Consider the following 22,079-nt stretch of genomic DNA (forward strand, 5'->3'; position numbering starts at 1 on the left):
TGTGCTTCTTTGGCCTAAAAGCCTGGAAATGTCAGCAGCTCTAAGGACGCTTCTGCTCTCCACTGATCTCAGAATAGTTACAGTGAAATGCAGTGGCAAATGTCACCCAGCCAAAAGCTTTTGATGACTTCATAAGCCACACCCAGTCTGATTTTACATATACATTCACATTCATGGCATTTAGCAAATGTTCTTGTCCAGCACGACTGCTATAATGTCAGATTTGTACTGCAGGAGGGCAGCAATACACTGTCATACTCCAAAATAGCGCATTGTATCCCAAAGCTCAGTGTTAAGCTGCACATGTTGCTTCCTATAATTATACTCTACTGTGTTCAAATGTAAACAACAAAAAGTCTATGACCTATGTAGTGCACAATGAAGGGGGTAGGGAGTGGTGTGTATTTACATAGGTTGGTCTCGAGAGGGAGCCAATCACTTTGGGTGAAAACGTTGGAAACACTGGTGGGGTGAAAAGGGCTGAATTCACAATTTCAGCCAAAAAGCACTTTTTATAATATTCCGAGGATGTTTCCTGACCATTTGCTGCTCTGCAGTCTGTCTGCACTGGAATACAGTATGAGTTTATAAACCCCCGTCTCTGTGGCAGTAGAGAATGGGTTTCAATACAGAATCTATACATTGGCATGTGTGAAAAAAAGAGGGTAATATTGCATATTCGTTTATTATTTATTACCAAATCTGTGACATAAAGCAATGTAACAAATACGGAAGACAAATATGAAAAGTGTTTGTGAGCTGGTTTAGCAAAACGGACCATTTTCAGCACAAATAGGCAGTGTTTGATTTTTCTAAATTAAATGTTGAGGGTTTTTTATTTTTATTTTTTTTATAAAAAAAAAAACTGCACACAGTCAAGAAATCACAACATACTGGAAATAGCTCACGTTTACACGGCTGCATGATGTGAACATCTTTTACACAGATATTCTCTCGCTATAGTTTGAATATAGCAGTGTGTCATGCATGTTCTTTTTCAACCCTTTTTCACATCTTTAAGTCTGAGTGCAGCATCAGTGTGATGTGAAGATTCAGCGCTTGAGTGTATTCGATATTAACATTAGAAACGAAGGGAAAACACCTGCTGCCAAACAGACTGAAATACCAAATTGGTAAACTGTTCATATGCATCACAACCACAACACTACCTACACCTAGAGAGAGAGAGAGAGAGAGAGAGAGAGAGAGAGAGAGAGAGAGAGAGAAAAACACTCAGAGATTAATTATTTGAGCGTTTGAGCGCGGCTGCTTTGGAAGTTGACCCCAGGTTATGCGTCATTGTCCAAAGATGAACCAATGTCTTTCTTCGTTTACTGTAAAAGCGACCTAAACCTCCAGCTCTGTGTTATCTACAGCAGCCCTGGCTGGAGGTCTCAGAGGTCTGTCTCATTTAGCTCCAGACAAACAGGTAGCAGCTACAGTGATTAGCAAAAGGGAGAGTGATTCCTACATCAGCTATGGTTTACTGACAGGTGACTGACAGGGCCACTGCCCATTCGCGCTGATCCCTCATCCATTACCAAAGTTCCAGGCTCTGCGTTTCCGAGGATGACCCCTCCACAAGGCGATGTCCGGCTCTTTCATGTCCAGTCCTCAGATCAGCCACTAGATGGAGCTGATGGAATACTCCCCTCCTCCTCTTCCACTCACTGGGGGCTGTTAGGTTCCCTCCTCTTTACTCTCCTCTTGTTTGGGATCAGAGTCTGAGGAATCTTGGCTTTTCTCTCCATCATTCCCCTCATCTAAAGGGAGTTAAAGGAAGGTCATTTGCCACAAGGTCACCAATGCAATGAGTATCCAGACTAGTTTTCTGAAAAGGCCAGTGCTTTTTCAATCGTAGTAAACTCCGAGGGAAGCGTAAACTAGTTTTTGAAAATATACAAGCATATAAAAAAAAAATAAAAAAATAAAATAAAATAAACAAATAAATCACACCCCCTGCCTTAAGCTTTATTTCCAAAGCCACACCCCCAAAACACATGAATGTCCACTGCCGGACTACAGCTAGAGGACTCTCGGAAAGAGCTGTTGTAGGTATCAGTGGAACATTCTCTGCCATTCTTGCACAACTAGCTCACTAGCTTTCAGCAATATATGTGTGTGTAGAGCTGTGTGAAAAAGTCCACACGTGCCAACTGTAGAGCACACGTGTGCAGTCATGAGGTATGTAGATAGGCATTCAGTCAACATCAAATGATTGGATGGGACCTTTTCAGTCCTGCTGATGCCTTTATTTTTTCTTTTCATTTGTAGAGCGTTAGATCTATTAACTGCTATCAGGATGTAAAGATCATTTTGAAAAAAATAAAGCAAAAATGATTCTAAAATAAAGGGATCAACTCCAAATGATTTTCATTTGATTAAAAAAAAAAAAATCAAAAATTAACATGTTAATTAAGTTACAGAAATCCATAAAAAATAGTACGATATCAAATAAACCCAGTGTTAATGTATTGCTATATTATCAATGTAGTATTGTTTTTTCATTCATTCATTATCTGTAACCCTTATCCAATTCAGGGTCGTGGTGGGTCCAGAGCCTACCTGGAATCATTGGGCGCAAGGCAGGAATACACCCAGGTAGGGGCGCCAGTCCTTCACAGGGCAACACAGACACACATTTACACCTACGGACACTTTTGAGTCGCCAATCCACCTACCCGGAGGAAACCCACGCAGACACAGGGAGAACACACCAACTCCTCACAGACAGTCACCCGGAGCGGGAATCGAACCCACAATCTCCAGGCCCCTGGAGCTGTGTGACTGCAATATATAAGTATATACACATTAAAATTTAGTTACCATGACTTCCACAACCATATTAAAACATTTGTGTAATAACATTTTTTTAAATCACATTTGAAAACTTTCTCAAATGTGCTTGTGTCTCTTACATGAACCAAAATGGCAACACCTTCGCAAAGCTCCATTTGGATTTTGTTTATAAATAAAGATGAAAAATTCTACAACCTCAATGTATACTTCTGCAGCTATAACCAGCTGGTAGAGTCAAGCAGTTGTGCCTGTATTTCAAAATCTAATCAATAAATAGATAGAGATGGTTATTGATACATCAGCTGCAGGCGATAGACCAGTGTAATACTTTGTGTTTTTACTTCTTATTCATGAAGTTAAAAAAACATATTGGGATTTTCAAATACTAGTAAGTTATTGGCTATTTCAATATTTCCATAGTAAAAGAAAAAGGTATGGTTTGAATGCCCTAAAGAAAGCATAAATATATCCTGTTGTCAAAAACTTAGCTGTAGGAGAGATTAGCCAACCACAGGGAGCAGAAACGCTGGGAGGAAAGGCTAACTGCTGAAGTCACTGCTTTACATGGACAACTGTTTCTTAACAGAGTTCACATAAAGCAAATCTGGAAACTGAAGGCTCATGTAGAGGACCACTAACAAGCTCCCAAACCTCCCTGCTTTGCCTGGAGCTCAGTGGTCTGCTCCATAATTCATGGCCATCCTGCCTTTCAGTGCCAGATTAGATCACAGAAGTAGTTCTGTGACATGGAACCTTCTGCAGGCCTCATCTGCCTCCTCCGCTATCTCTAAATGACCCGCCACTGATTAGCTTGGACACTGAGGTAATCGTATTGATTGACCCTTTTGCCTTCAATCCACTTGAGTTCAGTTGGGATAAAGTTACAGACCTATTAGCTTTTGTGGAGACGTTGGCCACAAACTGCATCAAAAGCAGTTTTAAAAATGCTACAGTATGAAGTTAAATCCTTTGCCCTAGGCTCTCGCTGTGGATCTGTGTAGGCTGTGGCCTCAAATGTCTTACTGCTTTTATTAATCAGGTTTATAACAGGCGTATGAATACAACAATGTTCAATATATAGGAAGTGCATCAGATTATTACTAACAAACACAAAAACTGCAGCTTATCCATCCATCCATTATCTGTAACCGCTTATCCAATTTAGGGTCGCGGGGGGTCCAGAGCCTACCTGGAATCATTGGGCGCAAGGCGGGAATACACCCTGGAGGGGACGCCAGTCCTTCACAGGGCAACACAGACACACACACATTCACTCACACACTCACACCTATGGACACTTTCGAGTCGCCAATCCACCTGCAACGTGTGTTTTTGGACTGTGGGAGGAAACCGGAGCACCCGGAGGAAACCCACGCGGACACGGGGAGAACACAACTGCAGCTTATATACTAAGCAATATAGTTAATTAAAATTAGATATAGTGCGCTACAGTTGCCAAGTAACATCGGATATTTGTGCATTTACAGAGCAATTAGCTCTACCAAAATCCAAAAGTCCCACCTCTCTTAATTACTATTGCTATGACCTGTCAAACTGTTAGATTGGGTCAGAACATCCACAACCCCGCCCCCCACGCACCACCACCACCACCACCACAAAACGGGAAGAGTGAGATGGCAATAAATACATATTTAAATGACAGCCATAAAACTGTTTAATTTTTTTTCTTATTTCTCACAAATCTAATTTATTTACATTGCTTTATTTTATTGTTATAATAAAATTTCAAAATTAGTGCCACATGAGAAATTTAGCATTATGGAGTTTTGGCTTTTTATGGATCCCTGGTTGAGGCGAGAAAGCCCCCAGAACAGGATTATTTCGCTCTGTTCATATTTGCAGAGATAGGCGGGGGGCAAAAACTGTTAATGGGGTTCTCCAGAAGAAAGTTTGAATACCTCTGGTAACAGCTATGGCCCTCTTAATCATACACTAGGGTTTGATCCCCAGCTCAGACAGGAACACCACACTACACCAATAATGGCTTTATACAATAACAATAATGTCTCTTTAATACAGTGGTGTCTTTCCTGTATGCACGTCACTCTGAATAGGTAATAAATATAAATGTAAAATAAGAATGAAATGACCTCACTTGCCTGCTTTGTTGATGTTGAGTTCAGAGAGAGTCTGAGACAGTTGACTTGTGTCCAGCCCACCGGAGTCCCCCAGAATGTCATGTACTGCATTCCTCCTTCCAGTCCTTCCAGAGGCTATGAAGTCTTCATACGTCGCCTCCACATCAGTCATATCTAACTCACTTCAACATAGCAGTGTCTGAGAGAAAATCAGTGAGAGACAGTACCATTTTAAGCAGGGTGAACTTCAACACTCTGTCCCAAAGTAAAGCTCATCATATCTACTCACACAGCCAGAGGCCCCAGAACGGAAGTAGGAATAGCAGCAAATGCTAAATAAAATATGTGCTGATGACATTCTGTTGCTCTAGTTAGGTCCTAAACACCACCTGGAACCCAGGCAGCATATCCCTAGTTAATACAGTAAGAGAACATTACAAATGCACATGTCCGTTCTGATTTATTTATGTGGGTTTGAATAATGACTGAGTTTATGGCGTACACTGGTCCAAAAAGAAAAACGTACAGTGTTAGAGCTTATGACGACAGTTTCTCCATTTAGGACATCAAGGAGATCTACTGCTGGAAAGTGCCCATGTTCCCAGTGTCATTATAATGCCCAACAAAACCCCAGTACTCTTCTTTTAAGACTAGCACAAGTAGGGCAAATCTCAGTTTACAGGTAGGGGATAATTAAACATAACATCCAGGAGTAAAGCTCCATAATAAGTCTCAAAGGCAGAATTCTGTCAATAAATGCTTTTAACAATAGATAAAAAGAAGTTAGCAGTTAGCATGTTGTTATTAGCATTATTGTCCTTAGCCACATAGCAAGTTGGAAGTATGTTTGATGCCTTTTATAAACAAGCTGTTTATATTCCAATACATACCATCCATATAAGAAAGCTAAACTAATCTTTACAACAGCCTGTGATGTCACAACATCCACCCTATTTGTTACTAATTTACTCTGCAACTATATAGCTTCCAAACCATTAGCCCAGTGTTGATGTTTTAAGGAGTGTTTATGCCTGTAGAGCCTGACAACGATAAATAGGGACATGGGCTGTGAACAAAATTAGTTTTGTTCTATATAGCGAGGCACTATATAGTTCAATACGTAGCATTAAGAAACCCAAATGTACTGGGACATTTCCCCTGTTATTAACTAACAAAATTTTTTTTTCACATTTAGGCCATGTAGTGAGCCACATTGTTTACTATGAACTGAGTGCACTGTGGGAGATTGTAGTACCCTCAAAATCATGCTCAAAGTTGACTGCAAGGCTCAGACGCTGCGTGAGAAAAAGTAAAATAAATAAATAGTGAGCATAAATAAAAAATAAAACGTAAAAATAATAAGTAATCACTTTTATAAAAAAAATTTGCTGCTTTTTAATGCAGAAAAATGAGTGATTGCTATTTTGATGTGCAAGCCTAGTATTCAAAAATGACGGATCCTAGAGATAATGGGTACTGATGGCTTATTGGCTGTGAAAAACTGATATTAGTGTGCCCCTGCCTTAGAGATATTGATTTGGCTCGAGGCAAAACAAAGGATGCTACAAAAGTGGTAAAATCCTTAGTGCGTCATTAGATGTTAGAACGATGCCTCTGCTGCGCCTTGAGAAGCTCCGCCGCTATATTTAGTTCATGTCATCATCACGGCTCAGTTGTTCTCAGCTGTTGCATTCAAAATGGTGTCACAGGGCGGATAAACAGTCGTAAAGAGGTCATCATTATGGAGCATTCGGTATACTCAGAGAAAGCCTGTTTAATTATATACCCCCATAACGCCCTCAAAGTCATGAAAACCCCCCTCCCACGTCTTTTCAGGAGGTTTCCTTGCCAACTGGCATTGCGTCTGTGTGCACAAGATCTAGGGGGTATTCCACACATGGGCCAGGTTACCCCACAACTGAAGATTATCCAATAGGAATGTCCCTCTGGTTTTGTCCTTTTGGAGTGCTGTTTAGGCTTAAATTATCTGGCTAAACTGAAAAGAGGAAAACTGAAGCCTCAAGATCTCTCAGTCTCTTTTTGAAAATTGAAAACCAGCCAATGAAATGTGAACATTAATAATCCCCCAGTAGAGCTAGCACCTGTCCAGGCGTGAGAGGAACCAGGCAGAACACATTGCCTGTTCCTCTATCTATATCTATCTCTCCGCTCTACATTTCTCTCTCTCTCCCTCACCCCTCTCCCTAGTCAAGTCCAAAAAAATCAATATGCTCTGTGGGTGGGCAGACAGTTCCTTTAGACAGAAGTGACAACTGAAGGCTCGGTGCACATGCTCAGTTTGTTTGAGTGCCAAACAGGCCTCAGTGGCATCCGCCAAAGCACTCTTCCAGCCACATAAACACACACAGCTTGTGCAACACTTAGCTTCCCTGAATGGACTGACACAGTGCACCATTCAACAAGTACCACATTCAACCACTCTGCACAAGGATATTAGGCATACCTTTTTTGCAGTGTAAAATATTTGCTCGAGTCGCACTGGATTTTGTCTCTAAAAGTTATTTTTGACCTTATAAGTGCTCTTTATTAAGAATCTTTTAGCCTGATTAATACTTCCATCTCACAAAACGGTAACCCTTTACTGATTACAGAAGTCAATATAAAACAATTTCATTTGAAGAAATCTGAATTAAATTTTTTAAAAATGTACCATTTCACATCAGGCCATATCTTAAGAGCAAGAACTATAGCTAGTGTAAGACAGAGGAACTATAGTAGTATAGTAGAACAAGAGTAGCCAATAATAGATAATAGTACGGAAACTTCAAGGTTTAAACAAACTTGATAGCTTTTCACTAACCCTGCTGGAATCACTGTGCTTTAACTTGACCAGGGTTTACCTGTGGGCAATACATTTAGAAATGCAAAAACATCTCCACTTCAAAGTGATTAGGTGGTGAATTACAGTAATGGCTTCCCTGGTGTTCATCCGCAATGGAAATCCACATTCAGCGCCATAGCGTAATGCAGTGTAATAGGCCTAATGTAATGACAAGGCATCAGTAGTTATGTTGATGCAAAGACACATGGCGTGGCCTACATTCTGCACATTGCAAACCCACTGGGTACTTATTACAGAAGCACTTGGCTATTCCCTGCTGAGTGAAACTATAATATATTAATCCCTAAAAGTACTTGTATTTTCTTCTACTACATTAAGACAGCATTTGATACTCTACATGAAATTATGTATTATCTGTGGGTTGAGGGATATGGGCAAACTTATTACTTTGACAAATTCACAACACTAACAGCTAACAATACATTCACACAAACACAATACAGCCACATTTAAAAATTAGCATAAAAATCTCACATACCATCATTTTTATTTAATACATCACCAACCTGTGCTGCACTGCATGAAATTAATCACGTTTACTAATGCTCTCTTTGTAGTGCATCATACAGGTTAGTGATTAAAGATGGAAAATATTAAACTGTAATAATAAGTTTAATTTCTCTGAACATATTGTGGATATGTGCTGTACTTAAAGACATTCTGAAAAAAAGAGTATACAAACCATCACCTCCCTTACACATTATGAATCTCAGTAAATTAAATATTACGATTATAGTACTGGGTGTAATTATTTTGATATGTATCACGGTAACAATTCACGATATAATATCGTCATATTGCCCACCTCTACTCGTTTCCAAAACAATGGGCCTGCTTTAATGACCAACAATAACAAAGCTGTTCAGGCAGATATCAGATCAGCGCATATCTGTAGCTTGACACTGGCCTCTCCACGTCTTTGCTCATCTCTTCAGCGCCTGTACTGCCAGTGTTGAAAGCACATTTTGTTGGTGAACCTACCTACAAACCGAGGGGAGATGAAATGTGGGGGGTTACAATAAAAACCCTCAAGGGCGCAGGCGCATTAACGAGGACGTGTCGGCGTCCTCAAAAAGAAATATTAAGCTACTGAATAAAGACATGTTAGTCGCGTGCGGTCAGTCTTACCTGTTTTAGACTTTACAATGTCGCGTGCATGCAAGGTTCTCGCGGGCTGCTCGTGTGTAACACAAACAGAGCGCACGCTGGCAGCGCTGGTGCTGATGCGCTGTTTTCTTTCCCTCCACCCGTTTTCCAATTCCCACCAGCATTGGGGAGACTCCGCCTCCCGCGCTGTGATTGGTTGATCCATCGTATAGCGCTCTGCCCGGCGCTTCTCAAATGGTTGCATCCCAATTGTCTCACTATTCCGTATTTAGGGCACTAGATTGATTCTTATATAATGCCTCATACACGGAAACAATGTACAAAAATTGACATTTCGGATTCAACCCACTGGATATTTAAACTAATAGGACTGTAGTGCACTATATGGGGCCAGAACTAAGATTTGATACCTCACGAAGTGCACTACATAGGCAGCATGAAGACATTTGAGTTTCAGCCTCAAATTGGATATTATCACGTGATCAAACATTAATCTGTGGTCTGTTCCCAGTCGCTCTTATTGAAAAATAATCCACTATGTAGTGGACGTTTTGTAGTGTAGGTCGAATTTCCAGTAGTACATTTTTATAGCTTTGCTTGGTCATTTTAATTTTAAGTTAAAGTGGCTCCTTACACAGATAGAAGTCATGAGTAAAAATGGTAATATTCATAGATCTGGAAATAATTTATTAATCTGTAATTGTGATGCAAATCATTCATCACTTGTAGGCATACTAATTGTCCTCATCAACAAACTGCGTTAGTGTAGGGAGACTGGCTTCTGAGGGTTTTGATTTATTATGATGAATAAATGGCGGGTCATCCAAATTATATGCCTCTGCCAGCACTACTGCAATCTGTTTTAACTGAGAAACAGCTGAACTTTTGTTCCATCTTGAAGCCTGTAGCCTCTATTTTATTTACACTGTGGGGCTGCTGTGTAAGATAGTGGCTGCTTTGTTCAGATCCACTGCATGCGTCCACAGTGAAGTGTTTCTTTCAGAAGCCTTTTTAATAACAGTGTAAGTGAACAGGCTTGTACAATATGGAATCCTGCAGAGTCTTTATAACATTGATTGGGCAACAGTTCAGATCCCACAGCTTTGAATTCCACAGCTGCTTTAACACCAGCAGTTAGACGTGTTAGAACTTCAGGCCTGACAAGCTCCTTAAAACAACTGACTGTAGATAAGAAGCAGTGAAACTGACATAAGTCTAACACTGTCCTTGTTTCCAGCACCAATTCAATAAATATAATGTTTTGTTCAGTAATGATTCAGAACAAAAAACAAACAAAAAAAAAACATCTCTTCTTCATGATGTTGGGAGTAGGCATTACACATACCCAAAATATAAGTGCTATATTATAATTAATATGCATGTTTTCCATTCCTTGTTAATTGTTTTATTTGTTTATGTATTTATTATTTTAAAACTTAAATTCTTAAAAAGGATTTCCTTAAAGAAGGAACCATTTCTGAAGATGCAATAATATATTAAAAAATAAACTGTATACATCAATTAACCAGGATATATGAACATCTTTATACACCCATTGTCTATTTTATCAGTTGTACCGACCTGGTGAATCAGAAAATGGGAATAATTTGGGCAATGGATCATTCTCAGCACATGCTTCTGGTATGAACATGGTATGAGTGGATTGGACACAGCAGTACTGCTGGAGTTTTTAAACCCTGTGTCCATACCCTGTCCACTCTAGACACTCCTACCTTGTTGGTAGGAGTTGGTAGGACACTCCTACCTTGTTGGATTGTTTGTCATCCTCTATTCCTTCATCAGTGGACAAAGGACCCTACCAACATTTGCTGGATGTTTTTGGTTGGTTGACTAATACCGGTCCAGCTGTGAAAATGACATGTTTAAAACCTCTAGCGGCACTGCTGTGTCATATCCACACATTACAAACTAACACACCACCATTATGGCTGTGTCATTGAGAATGATACACGACCTAAAAATACCTACTCTGTGGTGGTCCTGACCATTGAGGAACAGGGTGAAAGGGGGATAACAATGTTTAGAGCAGCAGATGGACTAGAGTCTGTAGTAATACAAAACGCTCCAGTATGGTTAGTGGAGCTGATACAGTGGAAAATGTGTGTAAAACAAGGTCGTTTTAATGGTATTTGTCCAGTTCAGTTTCTGAATCCAAAGTAATGTCCAGAAAACTTGAATAAACAAAATCCACCCCAAAAATCCATGAGGAATTCTGGGCCGCCTCCCACGCCCCACCTGCCGTCCACAATAACATGGTGCACGTCCGCCTACTCCGGGGAAATGGCCAATGAAACCCATGGATACTGTATAGGGAGAATAACGGGCCAATCACCTTACGCGTATGTTTCCCCGATCCAGGAATAACCAATTAGGTGCGGGGATGTTGGCTAGTGGGGGTGCTGTTTGCGATAGTGGGCACTCTCTGTTGCTACAGCAGCACCCAGGGAGGAACGGTGCTCAGGAAGATGGAGGAATTTGACGGTAAGGACGTAAATAAAAAAGGAATGGGCTACCGTTTCTGTAATGTGTCAACAGTCCCACCCTCTTATGGTCGTATATAATCTCAGGGTGTTGGAATAGTGGAGTTCAATGGAGGAAAATCATGAAGACTTTCTTTTGTTGTCCACCAAGCTACCGTTACCCAAACCGTGTCCCTTTTTATTGTGGTCTGTCGTTCAAGGCCCCCTGGCTCTGTATCAGTCTTGAGATTAGAGATTGTGTGGGTTGAGTAGAGCCGTGTCCAGGCTCCTTTGTGCTGGCTCTTTATTTGCAGGCAGCTAGATAAGGTTTAAATGTTTGCCAGGGTTGCCTTTGATTTGGTTGCTATTTGCCAGAAACAGGACACTCCCTCCTCCTTGAAATTTGGCTCCAAGCATTGATTTTCAACAGTAAGTATAAAGGAATGTAGTCACTCAAATGGTTTAAACCTGAGTCACAATGTCTCTCACTAACTCACTAGGTTTCTTTGCTAACACAACTAGCACCCCAATCATCATATAAACAACCAGCCACCATATGTATGATACCATATTACCCTGGGGGTCTTGTCTTACTCTATATTCCATGTCTTCAATCAAACATGCCGTTATCTGATGTTCCAATAAGATGCTGTGAGAGGGGGTTCAGTATCCAATTGTCTGCTTGTTGCAAAAGGGAGCAGCAAACTGTCACTGACTGTTAATGGCAGCTGCCACTAAATATGAGGAACAGCTGCACGTAAACCAGTGGCAGGACAGAGCAGCCACAGGCAGCAGCCACTCACCATGGCTAACTTGCAGCTGCTGTTGGATATTCCTTCCTTCTGTCATCTGCAAAATAGTGAGCCAGTTCGCTAGGTTAAAACAGCTTTTAGAAAGCCATTAGTTTTGTTTTTTCTTTATTGAGTGATGCGGATGTAGACACACCCTTGACGTTAGGTTTGATTAAATGCACACAGCAAATGTAGGACATCTGATGTAATAGGCTACTGTAATATATGCTAATGCTGGACTTGTTTAAAGTGTGTAATTGCTGTCATATTATTATTATTATTATTAGGCATTCATGCAGTGTGATCAATGGTTTTCTTCGCTGTGTCATTCAGCACATTTCCACCAACCTAAATTGGTTCCCCAACCAGAAAAATTCATTCTGAGCTGGAACCAAAGAATAGTATGCTTTTCGGTGTGAACTGTGACCCCGCTGTATACAGTGGATTAACCATGCCTCTGTCCTGACTCTATCTGTTTATCTATGGCTCTGGCACTGGGTGCTGATTTCAGCCACAGAACTGACCTCTGATGGTGACAGATCCTTGGTTCAAAACGTGAGGAAACGTGGGCCAAGGTTCCAAGAATCCTGAACGAAACCGGTTGAAGAACCAGAGTTATTTCAGTGGAAAAGGGTTACCACTGCAGAAGCTAACACAGGGTGAATAAACTCTGATCAGTGAGCCACTATGGGGTGATTAAATCCTGTGTAGCCAGCAACCCTGGTACAATTAAACCTGGCTCTGCAACTACCCTAGATTGAATCCTGATCTGTCTGCTTCTTTAGTTACTCTAGTGCAATTAGACCTCTGCCCACACTATCCTGGTGTGATTAAACCCCACTCCACAAGCTACCGTTGTGGCATTAAAAACCTGCTCCACTAGATACTGCTGTAATGCAAAAAAACAAAAAAGCTTGTTTTGCCCACTCCATGAGCTACCCTGGTTTTATTAAATAATTAAATACACCAGACAACTTTAATACTGACATAACTGCCCTCCCATCACACACAAATATCCTGTTTCTCGACAACATACCTTTACTCATAGCTTTCATCAACACATAACTGCCCTGATTATCTATTGTCTGTTATTTCCCTAATGTAACCTGGCCATGGTAACCATTTTCAAACAGATCTCTCACAACCTGCAACACGATATATTCATTGTTTATAGCTCTAAACCTCCCATAAATATTTAGATTATCATTTGATATTTCATGGTTTGGAGTGGCACTGAGACCGTTATATTAGACACAACTTAATCCAGAGTGTATAAACAAGCAAATGTTATTATTTTTTATTATAATTCAAAGCTATTTTTGTGTGTCGTTTCAGTTCTTTATTTGCATCAGTGTCCATAAAATCCTACATATGTCAGTTTGCTTTAGGTATCAAAGTTTGAATAAATGTTCTGTTTTCTTTCCTTTAGATTCTCCGCCCACATCTGAAGATCTGCTGCCTTGCAAAATATGTGGACGAAGTTTCTTTTCAAAAGTTCTTGTAAGTGTACTTGAGGGGGAAAAATGCCTGAAAGCGAAACGTTGGCCTGTCGCAATAATCAAATTATGACATTTAAATAAATATGATTCCTTGTCATTTTTTTTTTTTGTTCAATATACAAAACTTTTGAAGACCTCTTTGGCTGAATGAACTGATTGATACTCAGTAACTCTGAAATGAGAATCCAAGCTATGAAAAGACGTTTGTTACATGACAAAGTTCACATGCGGTCTTTGACCTTAGTGTCACGGATATTGATGCTTTATGAGTCATAAAATAAACTTTCTCAGCACATAAAATTACTCAGAAGCAATGATTTATTTTATTTCTCATTAAGTCTTGTGTAACCTAAAAAGATTTTCTGTTTTATGCCATTGTAGAAGAAGCATGTGCCCATCTGCCAGAAATCAGCAGTGAAGAAAAGAAAGGTGTTTGACTCTAGCAGGCAGAGGGCAGAGGGCACGGATATCTCCACGGTGAAACCCCTCAAACCAAAGGTACGAATAGAACCTGGGCTTGGGTTGAGGGGCACCAACCATAACCCTCATCACATATTTCTCAGGGGAAAAGAAATCCCTTTATTTTTCATCTTTTTCCCTGGGTTGGTCTTGCCTTTTCATGCCCCTTCATTATAAAGATCAAATCCAATTTTCCTGGATAATGGATTATCTACATACAGAAGCAGGCCCAAATGCTTTAACGTAACAAAGTTCACTGGAACCTTCAGTCATTTGTTTATACGTATTAAAAAATCAAGCCCCACGTCTAGAACCCTAGAACTTTGAATCATGACATAATCATGGCAGGAATTCCCTGAGCATTACAAAGTGTACAGTCACCATTCTTTGATTCATTCTTTTGTGTAGGAAATATAAACAGAGTAGGAATGATACATATTTTAGTCAGATTTTATTTTTCGTGTTTTATTTTACATCCAGTCCAAACCTGACTGACAACAAATAATGTATATCTATGGTCACAGTGGCTAAGACTTAATTGAATATTTCATTAAACATCCATCAGCTTGAAAAATTGCTATTTTAAGGTGTAAAGCATCCTATACAACTGGAAACAAGAAGCAGCACAGCCAGTTTGTTACTGTGTTATTAACCGACTTTTGCATATCAATCAGATGTCAGCTGACTAACCCAGAACACATTTGACTACCAAGTGTAGTTAGATCTTATCGGGACACAATCCCTGTAAAAGTCTCATGAAATGACCAGGGCCTGTTTGCACCAGCTGTACAAACGTCCAGACTTAGTTACTCTAAAGACAGAGTAAAGAATTTAGCACAAACTGAAGCACACAATCGAAACCAGTGCAGCTCAGTCCAGGTGTAAACAGGGACTATTTTAACCAACCCACACTTCATATTATTGAATATATTCTGAAAACCATTTTGATTGCATTTCAGTTACAAAGTTCTACCACCAGCTCTAAATCTGATAAAGTAAGTTGAGTTTATTATTTTTCTTTGTTTTTCATTAGTCCTTGTTTAAATAAACTCATTCCAAATGTGTTAAGAAATGTTTTCTGGTGTATTGTAGTGAGGTGCTGTGTCTGTGCTTTTTAACCTTAGTGCATCACTAACAGGGGCACTAAAATGTACAGATTGTGATAAATGCTTTTTGTTTGTTATAGACGTGTTGACAGACTTCATGATACTTAGAGTTTGTGAGTACAGGCACACATTGTCTAGAAAATTGCACAAGCTTCCTGATAAAACCATTCATTGATTGGTTGCAGTGACCATGCTGATAGCTCCTAATTGAACCTCTTTCTAACAGATTATTGTTGGAAATATTAATACTCTTTCTTTCTGCAAGCTAGTTTAGTAGCATGCCACAAGCACTTTAGAAGAATGCATTTTTTGAGTGTCATAGGAGTAGAAGCTCATGTATTTTGCTTTGTGCTCCAAACCAATGGATTAACATGCTCCTAGAGCCTCAGTAGCTGGTAGTTTAGTTTTAATTCCTTTTTTGTTTTCCCCCATTATCACTTCATTCAGTGCTTATGTTGTTTAAAATGCAAAAAATTGTGTGACTAATCAATTACAATATTTTTGAAAGGAAGAAGAAAATTGGATAAGTATTTGCAGTCAGTAAAAAAAAGACACGTTCATCTTTAGATTTAATAGAATATGAACATGGAAAAATTATATTATATATATATCATAATTAGATAATAAATATCAAAGGAGGAGGCAGTGTCTAATTTTCCTTTTGGTTTTATTTACAAACAAATTCACCTGATTATTCAGTTTAAATATCAAAATAAATTGTGTTTACTTGAGTAGTTATTTAATAGAGAGTGACATCTCTGTTTGGAACATGAGCTTGAAGTCGGATTATGATTTAATCCAAATGTTAAACTGATCCTGAACTAGTTCTGTCAGTGTCTATCATCCTCTAAGCTCTGCACTTGGAGGAACATTTAGGCTTTTCTTCATCAGCGGTTTTCCTGAGTTCCTAATAACCTAGATAAAGACATATAAATATGTATCTTACACATTCTTGCTCATTCCTAGTAAACAGCGGAAATCCGAGATTCAATACTTTACATCATTGCAGTTATTTTCAAACCCTCTTCCTTAGAACTGTTGATCACAATATAAATTCTGTCTCAGACTCATGTTTACTAGTTCTGTTCGCAGTCGGCACTGTTCAAACAGCATCATCCTTAAACCATTCGTTTGTGTCGACAGCCTGAACCTCCCAAGAAACAGTCCAACTGGCGTCGAAAGCATGAGGATTTTATTGCTACCATCCGTGCCGCTAAGGGCTTAAATCAAGTCATTAAAGATGGAGGACCTCTCCCCCCACCACCACCTCCATCTTACGACCCAGGTAGAATAACACTACACTATGCAATTAATCTAATATTTTTGTTGACTTTACAATATTTGATAATAAATCTTTTGCAGAGGCTATATTCCTGTTTTATGAAATTGTCTTTTCCCTGTAGAAGAATTGTGCTTATCTTTGTTTTTTAAAGAAACATTGAGCAGATTTGAGGAGATGTGACCAAGGTTGAAAATGATATTGAAATTGTAATGAAGTTCATTCCCATAGCTGTATGGGGCATATGTTCAATGATCATAACATAACAGGTTTCTCCATTTATTCCAGATTACATCCAGTGCCCATTTTGCCAGAGAAGGTTCAGCGAGAATGCAGCAGATCGCCACATCAAATTCTGTAAGGAACAGGCTTCTCGTATTTCGAACAAAGGCAAGTTCCCGGGAAATGACAAAGCCAAGCCTCCAGCGAAGACCCAGGTTAGTCTCTTATGGTCTGGTTTCGTAATGAGAACCTCTGATCTGATTTCATTTCGGGGTTGGCCTGAAAAGATATGAGCTTGGTTATTAAATTAAAAATGTCATTTTAAAATGTACACAGTGTATTTACAATATCAGTTTCAGTCTGAATGACACGTACAGTCATAACATGGAATCAGGGTTTGTAAACGGGTTTGTTTGGGCATAGGAAAACGATGAAGAACTCTTTCTAGTTTACCTTACAGTAAACATAACCCTGATGGTAATATTCCAGAATTGATTAATGCCTGAAGTTGGAGCTTAAATCAGCTCTGTTTTGCTGTATATTGTATGTGTTTAAAATATTTAAAGATGTCTGTGTTTATTATAATACAGTGTTTAGAGCTGACTCCTGCATTAATCATTATAATAATCAATAACTACTCAGTTACTACCATTATCAGTGGTCGCAGTCCTGCTTTAAAGAGAGGTGAATATTGAAATATAAGTAGTAAATTTTTCTGTGTTTACAGTACAAGCCTACTCCAGTGAAGAAAGCTAATTCTGTATCCTCAGCTGCTTCCTCTCGCCTTCCACAGCGTTCAGCCTATGGACAAGGTGGAGGAACAGGTATGGACTGATCTACAACAGAACTGTCAGACTCTGTGAAAACTTGTACCGTTTGACAGCAGTTGTTTAAAGACCCAACAGCATGGGCACAGAGCCTTTTTTCCCCATCTAAAATAGGATTGATAGATAACTGTGTGAGGGCAAGCACCAACATGAGACATTTGGTGATTCAGGATGTGGTTTCTCCTAAAAGTACTGTAGCAGAACTATCAACAGTTTCTTGCTGAGCATGTATCAGTTTAGACCAAATATTTCAACACTGCTTAATCTAAAGGATTTGAAAGGACTCCATCAGGGGTCAGTTGTGCCAACATTTCACAAACTGGAAACATTCGGTACTTGTGGCTTTTGCATTTTTTCTTTCATTTTATAAACCAGAAGACCTGTTGAATTATATGTTTATATCAAAACCATTTTCTTTCAGCCTGCAATGTGAGATCCACAGCTTGTTTGACCAGACACAGAATTAGTTGCATTTAATCTGTTTTCTCTGAAAAGTATAATGACCGGTGGGTTATTAAAATGTAGCTTTACTGCCTCTGGCGTATTTGTCAGTACACAAATGCATTCAAAATTACCATCATTAACTTCATAACAGTTCAATGCTGAGGGTTTTATACCTGCCTAAGATGATGTATACCATTTTGCCCAGTGGCATTACAATCATGTGCAGCTGCTCGAGAGCTTCCCTTTGCATTTCATGCTTTTCTAAGAACGTTATACCAGCTGTGATTTAGTTAGTGAACCTCTGCAAGAGTTTTACCTTACAGTAGCTTTTAACTGTAAGTTTAGAAAGTGTGTCTCCAAACATTTTATAGTGTTTACAGTGTATTTCTTGAAACAGTCAAAAAAAAAAAAAGGTTAAATCAGTGCTAGAGCCACAAAACGGACTACATTTCTAAAATCTCTTTTCCTCCTCAGGGATTCCTGGCAGCAAAACCTCTGCTGGTACAATGAGGAGCATGTCAACTGGCTACTCTCCATCACGTATTAACTCCGGAGGCCTGACCAGTCCGCCCTCTGGGTAAGGCCTGCTTCAAGCCTTGTGTTTATTTATTTATTTATTTTTTGCCAGATTTTAATTCGCTGTGATGAAGGTAGAGCCAAGAGTTTTCTGAAATCACATTTATTCATGTTTTCCATGTGATATATATATATATATATTTATTATTCCCAGAGTTAATACGAAGCCCAAAGGCGTGGTTACTCAGAGTGCTCTGAAGAATACAACCTCTGGAATAGGAATGAACAAGAAGAAGGTCTACAGTGCAGACAACTACAATTCAAGGTGCATAGAGCAAACTATTACTTTTACCTGATATTTATATCCTACAGCAGCCGTGCATAAAGCTTTTTGATGTATTCAGGCAAAACATTTTTGTTTGTGTTAATCCTTTAACTAATCAGCATAGTTTAGCGTAGGTTTGGGAATACTTTTTAAGACAAATTTTAGTAAATAAAGTCATTGCTGCTCTCACAAGTGCAGAAGACAAATCTGAATGGAAGCCACATGTCAACATGGTTTACTTCACTTCACAACCCTCTGCATGAGCTTATGTAAAAAGTAAAGAACAGACGCACAGAAAATTAACAACATGTGCTAGATGACTTCTTTTTCAGGGGCACGCACTTTAGCTTTGTTTTATGTGTTTCACATATTGTCGTAACTTCTTTGGAACTGAGACGTTTTTATAGTAGTGAGTCTGTCCAACACAGAACTGGCTCATTATTTTCGGATCAGTGCTGTTTCGAAATCAAAGTATAATCCATTTATTGATGCAGAAAGAAAAGAAATGACAAGTGATTCCTTGCCACATTCAGCTTTAAAGGATTATACATGTTTCCATTTCTATGAATGTCAATCGCTCCTCTTTGTTCACTGTGTCAAAAAGCCAGTTGTTCTCTTTTTAGTCTTTTTATTTTTATTTTTTTTAACAATTTTCCCGTTTCTTAGGAACGACGTGAATGAGGTGGATTTCTCCACACAGGGGACCAAATTCTGCCACGAGTGTGGGACCAAATATCCTGTGGAGTGGGCCAAGTTTTGCTGCGAATGCGGGGTGAGAAGGATGTGCATTTAGGGCGAGCGAGTGAGAGCATGGGAAATAAAAAGAGAGAAAGCTTCATACACATTTCAGCGCTGAACTTTTCCTCCATCACACTAGTGCCCTGGTTGCTTTCCCTGTTCACAAATTCCAGTCCTTTTCTATTTAGTTTTATTATTATTGTTGTCATACATCCAGTTGTCTTGTGTTTATTATTGAAGTGCAATATGATGGACTACTGATCTGAAAAAGGAAAAGAAATATTTTTTTAATCAGGATCTGGACAACGTGTTAGAAACGTAAAATTAAGAGACTGCGGAAATGAATCATATCAAAGTTTGCTTTTGGTTATCGAAGTCATATTCGAACACCGAATCTATATTTAAGGTAAATGAACAAGGAATGGAAGTATTATGTAATTTATGACCATATTATTGACTCATAGGCTTAGAAATAAGGCTTACATCAAGCAATTCAGTTTTGTACTACCTTTTGTGTTTTTTATTTTCTGAATTCTTATTTATGTCCTCTGTGTTTTATCTGTGTGGAATGTGAAATATATGAAAGGTACATTCATTAGGTAGCAACGCTCCATCGCAGTCCTCTCCCTTCAAGCTTGATTGTGCTTGGTCCGCAAACAAATTCAGACGACCCCTTAAAACCTCAGCTCCAAAGCAACCAAAATGTCAAATTTGACATTTGCTAGACTTCTTGACCACTCTTATCAGACTGTATGCAAATAGTAGCTTTATAGTAGGATCCACTGCCTCAGGGCCTTTTAAAAGCTGTTACCACTGCAGCTCACCAGAGTTCTTGCGCTAATAGGCCTCAGAGTCAAATCTCTGGTTAGTATCATTCTGCTGTTACAATCACTATAGAAGTTCAAGTCTCATGGGCTTGCACCTTCAGCCTTCCGTCCACTGTATTTTACATTTTCATTGGCAGAATAAATTCAGTGCTCACTATCCAGCTGGTTATCGACAATAAATTCTGTCAACAAAAGGTCAAATTCATTTAAAATCCTCCTTAAATAAACTTAACTGTGAGTGATATGTTTGATGTATTATTTATTTATTTATTTATTTCAGTGTGAATCCTAATTTTGCGAAATTTGCTAATTGTTATTCAAGACAGCGTCAGTGTAAAATAAAGCTAAAAAAAGAATTCAGCACCTTTCATATAAAAATAGATTTATTCACAGACAAAAAGATTAAGACGATAGATAATATTTAGTGTTAAGATTTGGGAGTTTTCACCACAAACCTGCAAAAAAGAAAGAATGAGCATCCCGTCTATGTAAGACATGCACAAATGGTCGTACCACTTGGGTACATTGGCATGACATGACACGTAAAGTGTTGTGGAGACAAAAGAGGATATCCATAGCTTCAAAATGGGTCTACACAGGGAACGTTGATAAGGCACTTGGCTTTGGAAAATCTTCTCGATTCACAACACTTGGGTGAATGGCCAGTTTGTCCATGGAAGCAACATTGAGCATCAACGTTACTTGGGGGTACGGATGATCACGCGTGTATCTGCATTTTTTCCTCCTTTCCTGGCCGTCCTTCACCAGTCCTTTTATTATGTCCTTGTTTCCTTCTGAACAGATACTTCACGAATGCGATCCTACAGTCTGGAGCCAAGCCATGCTTTAGTGTCTTCTCCATGTCTCTGACAGAGCACACAGTTAAACAGAGTTGTATCTTTCGTAGGCTTTCTGTATTTTTGCGAGGGAATTTTTCAGTGGGCAAAGATTCCTCACAAAGCGCTGCCCCTTAAATGACACAAGCAATAAATTAAAAATTGAAGTGGTGTTCTGTTAATAAACCAAAAGAGAGAGATTTTACAGTGTTATCGCCACAGTTAAGATGTGTTACTCTGTGTAAAGTGAGCACGTTTTAACCCTTAAAGGCAGAACAGGATTATTTTATCACTATCCAGATTAAACAAACATAAATCAATGCTTATTGAATTGTAATGAGGCATTTTTATGAATAATTAAATTAACATATGCATTTATTGCTAATTTAAATGACGTCCTGCTGTATGTTTTAATTTCACAAACGTTTCAAACGTGCCATTTGGAGCACGTAAACAGATGAGATTACACAAGTATAATTCCTTTAAAACAAAGTGTGTCTTACCTGCTTGGTGAAGCATTGACATCCTAGAGATGAATGTATAGTGTTCACAAGGTTCTTCACTTTATCAGCCAGCTCTCCCTTAAAACCTTTTGACATAAGCTTACAGGACACTTTGTGGATGAAACCCGTTGCCTGTGAGCACATTTACAAGGATTAAAACATGAAATCATGCGAACAAGTGCAACTATGTTTTTGGACACAGGGAGGCAGCAGACTCTTCTATTCTGGCTACGATCCTTAGACTTGCTTTTATTCTCAATCATCGCTGGTGTTTCATAAGGTCACATTACAGTAAGAATGAGACTGGGAAGTGTTTTCACATGGACAGATACCAAAGGCTTCCTTGAGTGGGCAGGTGT

The 22,079-nt window shown here is 39.1% G+C and overlaps 2 protein-coding genes across 4 annotated transcripts; one reads left to right on the forward strand and one right to left on the reverse strand.

Annotated features, from left to right (window-relative positions):
• Positions 1-704: 704 nt before the first annotated feature.
• Positions 705-9,031, reverse strand: pkia (cAMP-dependent protein kinase inhibitor alpha). 2 transcript variants are annotated; one of them, XM_066686114.1, is made up of 4 exons: positions 8,890-9,009; positions 8,567-8,742; positions 4,920-5,097; positions 705-1,763 (listed from the first exon to the last, which is right to left on the reverse strand). In XM_066686114.1, the coding sequence occupies exons 3-4, from the start codon at positions 5,068-5,070 to the stop codon at positions 1,681-1,683; spliced, it is 234 nt and encodes a 77-aa protein (XP_066542211.1). In that variant the 5' UTR covers positions 5,071-5,097; positions 8,567-8,742; positions 8,890-9,009; the 3' UTR covers positions 705-1,680. The 2 variants fall into 2 exon arrangements, with proteins under 2 accessions (XP_066542211.1, XP_066542201.1); XM_066686104.1 differs by lacking the exon at positions 8,567-8,742 and having other exon boundaries at positions 706-1,763; positions 8,890-9,031.
• A 2,241-nt stretch (positions 9,032-11,272) lies between these two features.
• On the forward strand, positions 11,273-20,614 carry zc2hc1a (zinc finger, C2HC-type containing 1A). Of its 2 annotated transcripts, XM_066678639.1 has the most exons (10): positions 11,273-11,370; positions 13,569-13,639; positions 14,020-14,136; positions 15,057-15,092; positions 16,347-16,488; positions 16,771-16,919; positions 17,432-17,528; positions 18,450-18,552; positions 18,706-18,816; positions 19,483-20,614. In XM_066678639.1, exons 1-10 carry the CDS (start codon positions 11,355-11,357, stop codon positions 19,607-19,609), a joined length of 969 nt encoding a protein of 322 aa, XP_066534736.1. In that variant the 5' UTR covers positions 11,273-11,354; the 3' UTR covers positions 19,610-20,614. The 2 variants fall into 2 exon arrangements, with proteins under 2 accessions (XP_066534736.1, XP_066534745.1); XM_066678648.1 differs by lacking the exon at positions 15,057-15,092.
• The last annotated feature ends 1,465 nt before the right edge of the window (positions 20,615-22,079 follow it).

Source organism: Hoplias malabaricus, chromosome 1, assembly GCF_029633855.1.
Source record: "Hoplias malabaricus isolate fHopMal1 chromosome 1, fHopMal1.hap1, whole genome shotgun sequence".
Lineage (NCBI taxonomy): Eukaryota > Metazoa > Chordata > Actinopteri > Characiformes > Erythrinidae > Hoplias > Hoplias malabaricus.